Source organism: Drosophila ficusphila, unplaced genomic scaffold, assembly GCF_018152265.1.
Source record: "Drosophila ficusphila isolate 14025-0441.05 unplaced genomic scaffold, ASM1815226v1 contig_47, whole genome shotgun sequence".
NCBI lineage: Eukaryota > Metazoa > Arthropoda > Insecta > Diptera > Drosophilidae > Drosophila > Drosophila ficusphila.
The window spans coordinates 1,511,799-1,524,963 of NW_025064388.1; the positions used below are offsets into that span (position 1 = coordinate 1,511,799).

The following is a 13,165-nucleotide window of genomic DNA, read 5'->3' on the forward strand; positions in this document are numbered from 1 at the left end:
AACAAGGCTCCAATCGACCTTCTTGTTGTCGCGTCTATATTCCTTCTGGCGAGGGCCTCTAAGACAGCATCATGCGACGCATTGTCAAAGGCTCCCTCTATATCCAGAATGGCGCAGATTGCAACTTCTTTGTTGTCCACTACCCCTTCAAGAGTGTGACAAAGTTGGTACAGTGCAGTGTCTGTTGAACGACCTGCCCTGTATGCGTGCTGCGTGGGTTGCAGCGGACAGTCCTTAAGAACTGTGCTCCTAATATGGTAGTCTACCAGCTTTTCCAACGTTTTAAGGCAAAACGAAGTTAAGCTGATAGGTCTGAAGGACTTTGGGTTGGTGATGTCTTTCTTCCCTGCTTTGGGGATGAAGACCACCCTAGCTCTACGCCACGCATTTTGGATGTGTCCAATTGCTAGGCTTCTTAGCATCAGTCTCCTTAAGCGGGTTAGGAGTAAATCCAGTCCCTGCTGCAGGAATGATGGAGAGATACCATCCAGACCAGGTGACTTAAATGGCTGGAAGGTCCCAATTGCCCATTTAAGTCTCTCCGGAGAGACTAGAGACTTGGCAATTGCCCAGTCCTCTGCGCTTGGTCTGAAGTGTCTTGGAGTGGACGATGCCTCCATTTGGTTGGCCGTATCTTCCATCAATCTTGCACCTTCATGGGCTGTGCTGATTGCCTCACAGAAGTCTCTGTAGTTCTTCCGTTTGGCCTTCCTGATCTCTTTGTTATAGAGCGTCAGGCTTTGTTAATATTGTCTCCAGTTATCCTCGCTCGTTTTTGCTCTGTTGAAGAGCCGGCGGGTGGAGATTCTAAGCCGTTCCAGGTTGTCATTCCACCATGGGGCGTCTCTATCTGCTTTCCGTCTGCCAAGAGGGCAACTGTCCTCAAAAGCATTGGTTATCTTCTTGCAGAGGTTATCCACTGCCTGATCCAATTCTAAAGAATGTCTGGGTATACCTGTCGGTTCGTTAGAGAGATTGGGCTCAAGAGAGGACTTGAACCAATCCCAGTTTGTTTTCTTGGGATTCCTTTTGGGGGCGTCCCTAGCGGTGTTGAAGCCTACTTCAAATCTAATGATTCGGTGATCCGACATTGATTCCTCTGGCGACACATGCCAGTTCTTGATAAGTGGTCCTAGAGACCTGCTCATCAGAGTTATGTCTAGGATCTCTTCTCTTACTCTAGTAATGAATGTCGGTGTGGACCCGACATTACCGATTTCTAGGTTACTATTTACAATAAACTCTATTAGCTGCTCACCTCTGTTTTTGACGTCGGTGCTTCCCCATATCACGTGATGTGCATTGGCGTCACATCCTATGATTAGGGGTAACTTCTTCCTCCTGCAGCATTCCACGAGTCCGATGATTTCCGGTGGTGGGCATGCTGCATCCCCAGCTGGTAACTTTCCTGTGCCGCTCAGCGTTACCGCGACGCAGTCACTGCTTAGGAACTCTGAAAAGATATTATAATTGATATCTTTCCTTATTAATATGCATGCTCTTGGGTGTGCACCCCGTTGGTCGCATATTACCTTTACCTTGGTGTACAGGCCTTTAATGCCCTGATTGCACCAAGGCTCCTGAATGAGAGCTAGCCCGAGATGTTAGGAGGTGAACAACCTGGCCAGGACGGCGGATGCCGCCTTGGCCCGGTGTAAGTTCACCTGGGCTAGCTGCATGCTGCGGTGTGCAGCCATTACTGGATCGGGTGCTCCATGTTTTGTGAAGGGGGCGGGCATTCCCCTTCACTGCCTTCCGTCAGGGTGACGTCGGCCTCCTTTTCGTCGATATCTTCTAGGAGGGGCTCTTATGCCACCTCCTGGCAGGGCGAGGGATGTTCATCCTTACTCTCCACGTCCATATCGGCGATAGCCTACTCCTTTGCACCCAATGGCTCTTGTGGCTTTCCGAAGGATTCCTCGACCTCCACTTTGCCGTCTTTGGGGCCGGGGGGCGCTGCTTCTGTTGCCGCCATCTTTACCGCCTTCCTGAGACCACTCACCGAGACGGTCCCGAATCTAAAGTTCAGCTGGTGCCCTTTAGAGACGATCTCGTCTCGGGTGAGTTGGTCTATCCCTATAACGACGAGTGCCCCGCCTCCGTCGTTCTTTCGGGAGATCACCTTCCAGGAATCGACCTCCATTCTGTTCTGGCGTCCCAGCATCATCAGAAGCTCCTCATTGCTTCTTTCTGCACTTCTAGGGCAGAAGACTGTGACATTGTATGCCGCAGGAATGTCTTCTCCTACCCTAGTGTCAAGGGGCACGCCCTTCCACGTCCTTAGCTGAGGCGTTACAGCCCTCAGCCAGTCCGCCGAGTCCTGGTCCAAGCAGTCTATCAGGAGGTATCCGACCCTAAAGTGGATACCTCTGAAGGCGACTGCTGAGTCCCATTCAGACGTGACTACGTCGTCCATTATGGCCTCCTCCAGCTCGGCAAGCTCTTCGTTGCTCAGGTACACCTGCGGGTAGTCTTCAGGTAGTACCGCAACTCTGACTCTCTTGGCGGCCTTCGCGTAGGAGGTGTGTGTGCCAGTGAGAGGTGCCGCACAAGTGGAGGGTGGCTGCTTCTCACCCTTGTCACCCGCCTTCGGCACGCAGGGTGTGCCAGCAGATACCTCAGGAGGGGGTCTCCTCGTCGCCGCCGCCTTCGATGTGCTAGGCTCATCAGGCCTTGGGGGACGGGGGGGAGGTGCCGCTGCCTCTTTGATGCCCTCTGACTTGGACCTTTTCGGGGTGTCCATCGGAGGGGTGAGGGTACTATTTGCCCGTTTGCTGGCAGGGGCAACGTTTTGTACCACTGGTCGTGGCTCCTTCGCCTTCTTCAAAGCTTCATCAGGTGTCATGCCCTGCTGAAGATAACTGAGGTACCATTTGACCTTGGACCCCGACAGGCCTTTCCTGTTGGGGTCGCCAAGGCCTCCTGGTTGTCCTCTGGCTGGAAGGACATCTGCCTTATTGGCGGGCTTGGTCTTCTGTATAGCCGCGGGGGGGTGGGCAAGCCGGCCGGGATGGTCCTGCCGGTAGCCCACGTTCCCGAACTGGAACAGTCGGTCGCTGTGGGGGTTGTCCCACATTCTGCGTCCGTGACGCACTCCTGATGGAAGCTGCGTTCCTGGGTGGGGCTGGTCCCACCTGGGGTCGCACTCCGTCAAGGAGTCTGCTTTCCAAGAGCCTTGCGGCACTTGATGCAGGGATATCCTGCGGCAATTTGGTGTTCGTATGTTTCTTCATAATCGAATCCTACGAGTTGCGAAGAAAGTATGGTCCACCCGGGCAGAGATCCGCCATACCCGGGTAAGGCGCAGTTAGGACAGGCGGTCGCCACTTGCCTGAACCCTCCGTGAGAGACTGGGCTATTTGTTAATCCGGGCCCCCAGCCATGCTGACTATCGGCACGGGTCGGATGACACCTTAGTCCGGCCCGGAGTGAGATTGTGTGGGGAGGGGAGTTGATAGGTAGTCGTGAGGGAAGAGGAGTGTGTGAGGCTATACTTTTGAAGACGGCCAGACAAACGTCTCATCAGTACACCGACTCCGGTGTACCCGCTGTTTGTCTTGGTTGCTTATTATCTTGCGCCTATTCGCAACTAACATTATAGAAGGCCGTTCGCTATCCGCAACCTGCGACCCGCCTGGTGGCCCCAGCTAAGCCCCCTCTTGAACATCCCACTAGTTCTCGAGGACCAAGTCTAGCTCCGTTACAGAGTAGTTTCTTTGAGCCTTCGTCAACTTTTCGGACATAAATGCTATAGGTAGTTCCTCGTTCTCCTCATTGTTTTGCGCTAACACACATCCCAATCCAAAAGTACTAGCGTCACACAAAAGCAGAAAAGGTTTCGTAAAATTTGGAGTGGATAAAATCGGAGCGGATGTAAGACAACGTTTAAGGGTGTTAAAGGCTTCGTCTGCTGTAGAGTTCCATGCATAGTGCTTCGATTTCTTAAGAAGTTCGGTAAGCGGACAACTGACTGTAGCATAATTATCAACAAAACGACGATACCATCCGGCGACTTAGACTCACGTGAGTCTAAGCATAACCTGTTTTTATTTCCTTTTTTAACCAATACGCAATTACTGCTCCACGGACTATTTGAAGGTTCTATGACATCTAAGGCTATCATCTTTTCCACTTCCTCAAACATCCATTTCTCTTTGGCCGGTGAAATTGGCCAATGCCTTTGCTTAACTGGAGTCTCAGTATTTATAATCATCGAGTGTTCAAGAAGTCCTTCGCGTTCAAATGATGGAAATGTTTTTATGACTTCTCCAAGTTTAACTTTCTGATCTTCCGTTAATAAATGCATTTTTGGATCCTCTTTTCTGGACGAATCGTCTCCTATATCTAATTCACCTACTGTTTCTTCTTTATTAAGTAACTTAGCTAAAAGACCGAAACTTTCCCCCTAAAAAACTTACAGTTGCCCCCGAATCCAAAAGCGCTTTATACGTTGCTCCTTCTATTATAATGTCAGCGTATAAACGGTTGTCTGAACTCAAAATGACTGCTGATATTATTCTGATCCGATCTGCTCTTACTTTTTTCCAGAACTCCCGACTTCTTAATGTAGATCGTTTGGGTTTGATCCGTATATTGAGTAATGGATTATTATTTAGTTCTTTTTCGTTTTGATCTAATAGTTCGTCTCAAGTTTGAGTCGCGGCTTGACAGACTAATTAATGGATCAGCGTGTAATTTAGAAATTTGGTCTATTTTCGCGACGTTAATGTCGAATGCGCTGATCGATGCTGGTTCTGCGCATCCTGCTTCCGGTTTCCCGACGGATTGGACACCGAGGCTTGTATACATCTTTAGCACCACATCCGTAGCAATGCAAACGTTTTTCCGCCAGACACTCCCTATAACCATGGCCGATCTGATCACAGTTAAAGCAGGTCACTTTTGTCCAATCCCTTTTTTCTATCTGTGCCACGGATTCTTCTTCCTCTTCAGTATCGGTTAGGATTTCGGATACATGTTGTTTTCCGAACCTATTTCTAGGTATGGCATTGTTAGTTTCTCTACAAAAATTGTCGTGGTTCTTAACTTCTTCACGCAGTTCGCAGCGTTTTTTAATTTTTAGGTGAAGAAGCTCGTATCTGAGTGAGACTTTAGCATTGCGCTTTAAAATATCCACTATTTTATCTTCTGCTACTTCACTGGAAAGACGCGTTTTCTTTTTTCTGCGTTTCTTTGTGAAGGTTGATTCCTTTGTACTTCACTTTGAGGAGCCGTTTGTGACGGCTGTGTCGGAGTTAATTCCGCACCTAATGTAAGTCTTCCTAGTTGTGTTCTAAGACTCTCCTCTACAGTCCTTTTTACGAATGAACTTAGTTCTGTCATCATGTCTTTTTGCTGACTTTTTATTATAGCATGGATAACGTTTGAAGTATTCTTGCTCTCATCTCCTTCTTGAGAGTAAGGTGCTGTATTTGCAACCGAGTTATCTCTTCCGTTTCGAGTCTGTGATCTGGTTCTCATCGCCCTGCGATCGAAATCTGTACGGTTTTGTCGTAACTTAGCCCCTCGTCCCCTTCCTCGACCTCTAGGTCTTTGCTCGGGAGATAGAAATTCAAAATTTTGTTGAGCTGGAGCTAAATTTATATTATCTTGTAGTTCAGCTGCTAGAGTTTTTTCCTCAAAGGTGATCATAGCCGGATTAAATTCGAATTTGCAAATAGTGCATATTCGGCTTGTTTTCAAATATTTCTGCATGCAGCTATCGTGAAAGCGATGTCCACATGGTGTGGTACAATTTAACTGCGTTGTAGTTAATGTCTTATTACAGATGCCGAAAAATTCGGGGACAGGTTCCCCCAAATCGCCGCCTACTGCGCCTCCTTCTGGGGTGCGTTGTAACGGCATTTTAAATATAGATAAATTTGTTGAAAAAGTTTGTTTTATAATCAAATACAAATATTCGTCCCTTTTAAACATGTTTCAGTCAGTAAAATATAAAACTACCATTTTAGAACGAAACACTTCCTTTTGAATACATTTTGTTTGCTTTTATAGAAACTAACCTGGTCGTGGTTAATCTCCAAATAATGAATCTAGTAAATTAAATATCCAACTGCCTTGATTTAATTTCCTTTCCCAAACTTTGGTGATATATGGTTTATAGTTTGGACGCCCTATCCTGATACTCTGAATGGATGACGTAAAATCGCAAACTAAAATTGACCTAAATATCTATGTCTACTTTGTCAGCCTTACTGAGTTTGGATCCACTTATATTCTGAATTAAATAGGGTCGTTTAATCCAATTTTGAATTAAACACCGCATATCCGTTAATATCATCCAGAACTTAAAAAGGACATGACTTATTTGCAAAACACTATTGTTTTTGGGTGGAATTGGAAGAGCTTTATTTGTGGTATCTAAAACCTTAATTTTTCTCCTGGTTTCAAAGGCCACACGTTCTGGGCGCCAAATATGTAATATGGGTGGTTTCCCTGTGTCCAAACAATTTAAAAGATGTTGTAGGGAAAATTGAAAGCTATTGATTTCGGACGACAATCCGGCGAGCTAGTTTGAGCACAGCAAGAGGTACACTTCTCGAAATCCGGTCAATCGTCTGTGTCGTCCGAAATCAATAGCTTTTAGCTATTTTCCCTACAACATCTTTTAATTTGTTTGGACACAGGGAAACCACCCACATTACATATATAAAGTTTCAGGTTGTCAGTCTGTTTTTGAAAATACATAAGAGCTCGGTCAAACTTTACCGTGCTTAAGGGGTTATATACCTTTTTGAGCGAAAAAAATGAGGGAACTTTGGATTTTTTTTCAGGTGTGAAGCAATTATTTTATGATACTGAGGTTATTATTTATTGATAGTACATGTTTTTATAAGTTTTAATCTTAAAAAAAATATAAATAACTTTCGAAATTATGACAATTCTCTCATAACCCTTTTTTTTTTAGCGGCTTGCGGTGACCACGATGGAAGTCCAGCGGGTCAACTAAAATCAATAAACCAAAAATTTTTTATTAGTTTAGTATTATTTCTAGTTCGTCATTGAATTACTTCAAGAATATTTGGTTTTTTCTGCATACAGTAACAATTTTTTAAAAAAATTCATATTTCGAGCTCTAAAAATTTTGTTAAAAATTTCTTATCTGCCAAATCGAAATTGGCGCATAAAAACTGATTCAATGACGAACTCGGCACAATCATTACGAATATTTAAAAAAAAAATTGAAGAAGATCGTTCAAATAGTTCTTGTGCAATCGCGGTCACAGCAAAGGCACTTTTGGAAAAAAACGACTTTGAGATAATCGCATTCAAAGTTTTACGTTGCGTTACAAAGAGTGACGAACCGCGCCTCAAAACGCTGTTTTCCTATCGAACTATTATTCGGATCTCTTCAAAAATTTGGGAAAATGTTCTCTAGGGGATATACTTTAGGATTCAGCAAAAAATAATTTTTCGTTTTTTTGAAAAAAAAAAAAGGTATATAACCCCTTAACGCTCAATGTTACCAAAATTATTTAGTCCATTGCAAGTCCCAGTTTTTACGGCATCCTAAACTGTTTTATAGTTTTGTTAATTGTAATATGCTTACTTATCGGGTACCCACCCACTGTACCCTTTTATATACCAAATAAATACAAAGTAGCATTTGTAAGTAATGACCCACACAAGAATGCAATGGGCAGCCAAAGTGCTGAGTCCGCATGTCTGGCATGCGCGACCGAGTTATGATATGTCAGCATAATACTCTCTCTCACTCAACGGCTTGCGCAACCTTTGTTGGGCTGCCCTATATGTATATGAGCGCGGACTGCTCCGCTGCCGGCGTCTCCGACGGCGTAGCTGCGCAGTCCCGACTTTGACCAATGTTTAGAGAGAATAAGTATTTGACGGAGGGGTCTTGTTTCCTTGAAGATTTATACCGTTGTCTGACATTTTGCGAGCGAAGCGAGTCTCAGTGCGTGCGTTCTCTTCAAAATTTACAATCCAAAAGACTTTTTAACTACGATTTGACACCATCGTTATCCCTTTTTCTCAACACAACACTGAGCCACACTGACGACTGCATATACAGTCGTCTCACTCTTCTACTATCGAGCAATTCACAAGGATTCACCTTGCAACACTAAGCCATTCGCTTAAACAGTTGAGCGAGCAATTTAATTAATTAACTACGCTCCGACACGGCCAATCCTGACCACTTACACGTCCTCGTGTAATCACCATTAATCACCAATTTTTTTTTAATTTTACAAACTTTACTTCATAGTTAGTTTCATTAACAAATTACTTAACTCAAAACATGACATTTAACCATTTTCAACTCTATTATTCTATTTCATTTCACTATTAATTAATAATTAATTAACTTACTTAATTATTTTAGTTTTCTTTTTATACTTTCAATCTTTATTTTTAACTTTTTGGAACAGGTACCGCCACATAGCATCGACGGTTTCACATTACTTCTCACCAGTGCCACACTGGTCACAACACGCTAATGCCACATTAGCCAATACAGTCTGTTTCAACTGTTTTCTCATCAGTGCCACACTGATCTCAACGGTCTTTTTCACCCGTATTACATGCTACTAGTGCCACACTAGTCTCCACCAATGCCACATTGGTCATCACGGTCTTCACCCGCTATATCAACTCAATTCAAATCATCTTCGTCGATATCCAGCTCGCTGGGTACCTGTCCATCCGGCATTTTTCGTAAACTCTCGTGAGGATATTTATACTGCCTCTTACTTGTGACTTTAGTTTATACCGATCACCGTCTAAGACTTCCGTTACGACGAAAGGTCCACGAAATTTCGGATCTAACTTGGTTTGCTGTCGTTCACTATTTTTGATTAAGACGTAATCTCCTTCGCTAAACCTGACAGCTTTTGCTTTACCCTTGCCAAATCTTTTTTTTTTCATATTGTGCTGCGCATTGCATTTTCTTATCAGCTTCCGATCTTTGTTTATCTAACTGTATCTCCTCTTCCTCACAAATGGGAACCAGACCTAATGGTCGTGAGCACTTGCCAATTAATAACTCCAAAGAACTGGATTTTGTAACTCGATTGACAGTATAATTTAACGCTAACTGCACTTCACCTAAAGCATCCTGCCAAGAGCGTTCACTAGATTCCACCACGGTCAACAAATTTTTCAAAGTACTCATGACTCTTTCGACCTGACCATTGGCACGACTAGCACCAGTTGCTATTAGGTGACACTGAATTTTCTGAGAGTTACAGAAGTCCACAATTTTACTACCCGTAAAGCTTCGTCCCTGATTAGCTATCAACCGAGTGGGCACACCGAACAAAGCAATCGAGGATTTTAACGCATCTATACAACTACCTGAATCAAGTTTGAACGTATGATACAGAATCTGTATTACAGATGAACATATTTTGTGTACCCATCTATCTACACTACGATGTATTCCTTACGGTCATTTTTGCCACTTAATTTGCCGGTGATATCTATGTGCAACGTGTGCCATGGTATACTATTCTTTGGAATCGAATGTAATTCGGCTTGAATTTTACCCGATGCCGACTTTGTGACTCTGCAAGTTATACAATTTTGAACAAATTTTCGAACATACTTCGACATTCCCTCGAACCAGTAATGGTCGTACACCTTATCAAGAGTTTTTTCCCAGCCTAAGTGTAGTATAGATTCGTGAACCTGGTTGATAATTGACCATCGAAAAGCTCGTGGGATGACTGGCAGGCAGCGAGTTCTAACATGCCTTTGTATTTTTCTGTATAACACGGATGCTCTTATCTCGTAAGTTGAAACAAAATCATCAGGGAGTTCTCCTTTATTTAAATTTCTAATTGTATTCCCAATGTTTTGATCACGCTGCTGTTCATTAGTTCTATTCGCTTTTCAATAACTTTGTTTCTATTTGTTTTGTCGTGCATGGCAGGGGATTTCTTGATAGAAAATCGACATGGGCCATGCGCTTTCTTTCACGGTACTCTATATCAAAGTCAAAAACCTGCAAAAATTCCCACCAGCGATATACTCTGGCTGATAATTCAATTTTCGATCTAGTCGCCCTCAAAGAATTACAATCAGTAAAAAGGACAAACTTTCTACCATGCAGGTAATGTCGAAAATATTTAACGGCATTGACAACCGCGAGTGTTTCTAAGTCATTTGATGCTTACTTTGACTTACAAGGGCTAGTAGTCTTACTGAAGTATTCTACAACATAGGTCTTACCTTCAATTCATTGCAAAAGAATGGCCCTATAACCAATGGCACTAGCATCAGTGCGCAATTCTATAGGATGTTGCGGATCAAATATCGTTAAAACTGGCTTGCTTGTTAGGATTTTAACAATTTTATTTCGAATAATTTCATGTTCATCTTTCCAAACAAAATTCATTTTTTCGGATGTGAGAGAATATAGAGGCTTCATTAATTTAGAAAATCCTGGTACAAACTGACGAAAATACGAAGCAAATCCAATGAATTGTCTTAAAGTGGTAATAGACCTGGGTGGTGGCAATGCACTCAGTGCTTCAATTTTACGCCAATTTGAGCGAATCTCACCAGCTTGTACTCGTAACCTAAATACTGTACGGTGCGTTTCAAAAATGAACATTTTTCCACATTAAACGAAAAGCCCGCTGTTGTCAAAATCTTTAAAACGGTCTCTAACCTCTCAAGTGCATCTTCCTTAGTGGCTGCCACGATCTTTAAATCGTCCATGTAAACGATAACATACGAATTCGCTAGTTCGCCTAATGCTTTCATTACCGCTCTCTGAAATACTGAAGGCGCATTCTTTAGACCAAACGGCATTGCTAAGAACTCGTACTGCCCTTCTGGAGTCACAAAAGCCGTAAATTCTATGGAGTCAGCATGTACTGGGACCTGATAATATCCACAAGCCATATCCAAGCAAGTGAAATATTTAGCTCCTCGCAATCTAGCTAGCTGATCAGAGATTAAAGGCAAGGGAAACTTGTCAGCCACTGTGTTTCTATTTAATTCCCTGTAATCTACACAGAGCCTCATAGAGCCATTCTTCTTCTTGACTAGCAGTGCTGGACTAGCATACGGCGAACAGCTAGCTTTTATTACTTTATGCTCAATCAACTCTTGCACTTTTGATCTTAACAATTCTCTTTCATTAGGACTGAATCGATACGGTCGTGTAAGAGGAGTTCCCCGAATAAACGATTCTGAGTATTTTTTTAATAATTGTATTAGTTGATTTTTCTCTGTGCCATACAATTCCGTTTCTAAAGTATCAAAGTTATATTCGGTGTCAGGTACGACACAGGCGTTAACTGTTTTATCTTTCACTAACTCTACCCCATTACTTGACACTACTGCCGAATAGCCCTGGGCCAAGATTTCACGCCCAATTACAATTTCGTTTTTCATACAAGCGTCATCGACTACGTGAAACATTATTTCGATACAATTTCCATTAATCATTACGCTACTTAAAATTTGTATTGTACTAACTAGGTTAGCATTACCTATGCCACTTAACGATATGACGTTATGAAATCTCTTTCCACTCAGCTTAGGCGCTAGACTCTCTTTAACCAAGGAGCACTCAGCTCCGGAATCAAAAGTATACACGAATTTCTCACCTAGATGCAGCATGGATGCTTTTGGTTCTTTCACTATACAAATCTCTATTCGCTTAGGGATGCGTGTTCCCGATCCAGATCCTTCTCCAGCAGCTCTCTTAGGACATTTCGTGACAACGGTAACAAGTGATGTGTGTCTTAGTACGCTGGGCCATTCCTTGATCCGCTCCACGTTTTTCTTCAGATGATGGCTGCTTCTTCATTCGGCATTCCGCCTTTTTATGTCCAAGTTGACCACAGGAGTGACAAGTAATTCCAAATGACTTAAAGCGTTTAGCACTTGGTTCCTCGTGCGAGTAGTTGGGTCGTTTTGAGTCCAAAGCATTCACTTGTAACTCTGATTGCAACTCGCGTCTGTTGTGAATCCTAGCTGTGTACGCAACTCGATGCAATCGACGGTCATGACTTGCCAGATGTCCAAGTACTACCGATGCCGCAATCTCTTCTTTGTCAATATCACGCCATTTTGTGACGAGTGATGTAGTTTTACGGCTCGCATAAACGGCGACACTCTCGCTGTCATTTGGTCGACTATTCAGCAAGTTTAAAATTGTTGCTGCTGGCGTCTCGGTATTTTCAAATCGTTGCTCAAACAATTGTCTGAATTGAGGCCACGTGATTCCGGCATAACAAACCTGCGACAACCACTGTGATGCACTTCCTTTTAGAGACTTCGGTAAGGACAAAATTAATGCACTACCTTTCAGCGAGGTCTCGCTCAAAATGATGTCTACGGTCGCGCACCACTGCACTGCATCGGCTCCGGCTATATCTGCATTAAATTTTGGTAACACAATGTCGGCCTTTTGTAGGGGCTCGCCAGACGTAGCTCGCAGCGCTCCAGCAAGTTGTAAAAAATTTTGGTTCTGCTGCTCTAGCAAAACGCGAAATTGTTCTTCTAAAGTTATAGATCGGGGGTTAGATCCCACTTCTGATGACGGAGGGGTGTTGTTTCCTTGAAGATTTATACCGTTGTCTGACATTTTGCGAGCGAAGCGAGTCTCAGTGCGTGCGTTCTCTTCAAAATTTACAATCCAAAAGACTTTTTAACTACGATTTGACACCATCGTTATCCCTTTTTCTCAACACAACACTGAGCCACACTGACGACTGTATATACAGTCTTACTCTTCTACTATCGAGCAATTCACAAGGATTCACCTTGCAACACTAAGCCATTCGCTTAAACAGTTGAGCGAGTAATTTAATTAATTAACTACGCTCCGACATATTCAAAATATTTTTGTACGGCCAAGGGGAAAGATCAAGCCAGATATCTTGAACGTTTTAATAAAATAAAGAATAAGAAACTGAATCAAAGAAAATCATTACATGGCGACCGTAACAATCTTAGTGCAATCTTTGGATGAGACGAAAATATAAGTGAAATATATGTGAATATGAAGGAGAATCATGCCAATAAGCTTGCGCTTCCTGTAGCTGACAATCTTGAGCTATAAACGACGGCAGCTAGAAAGTATATAAAACGAAGACACTGAAAACACACTGAACGAGCCAGTCCAACGAGGAAATTCTGAAACAAACATAAAAATGACTGAGTGCAG

General features: G+C 43.2%; 1 protein-coding gene across 1 annotated transcript; it reads right to left on the reverse strand.

Moving 5' to 3' along the window:
• Nucleotides 1-1,807: 1,807 nt before the first annotated feature.
• On the reverse strand, nucleotides 1,808-3,076 carry LOC122320292. The gene is made up of 2 exons (XM_043208460.1): nucleotides 2,003-3,076; nucleotides 1,808-1,873 (listed from the first exon to the last, which is right to left on the reverse strand). The coding sequence occupies exons 1-2, from the start codon at nucleotides 3,074-3,076 to the stop codon at nucleotides 1,808-1,810; spliced, it is 1,140 nt and encodes a 379-aa protein (XP_043064395.1).
• Nucleotides 3,077-13,165: the final 10,089 nt, after the last annotated feature.

Bases quoted from the DNA above. Each gene is read 5' to 3' on its own strand.
- LOC122320292 (XM_043208460.1), bottom strand. From the start codon at position 3,076: ATGTGGGACAACCCCCACAGCGACCGACTGTTCCAGTTCGGGAACGTG. The intron at 1,874-2,002 runs GTGAGTGGTCTC...GCAAAGGAGTAG, and splicing joins TTAGATTCGGGACCGTCTCG to GCTATCGCCGATATGGACGT.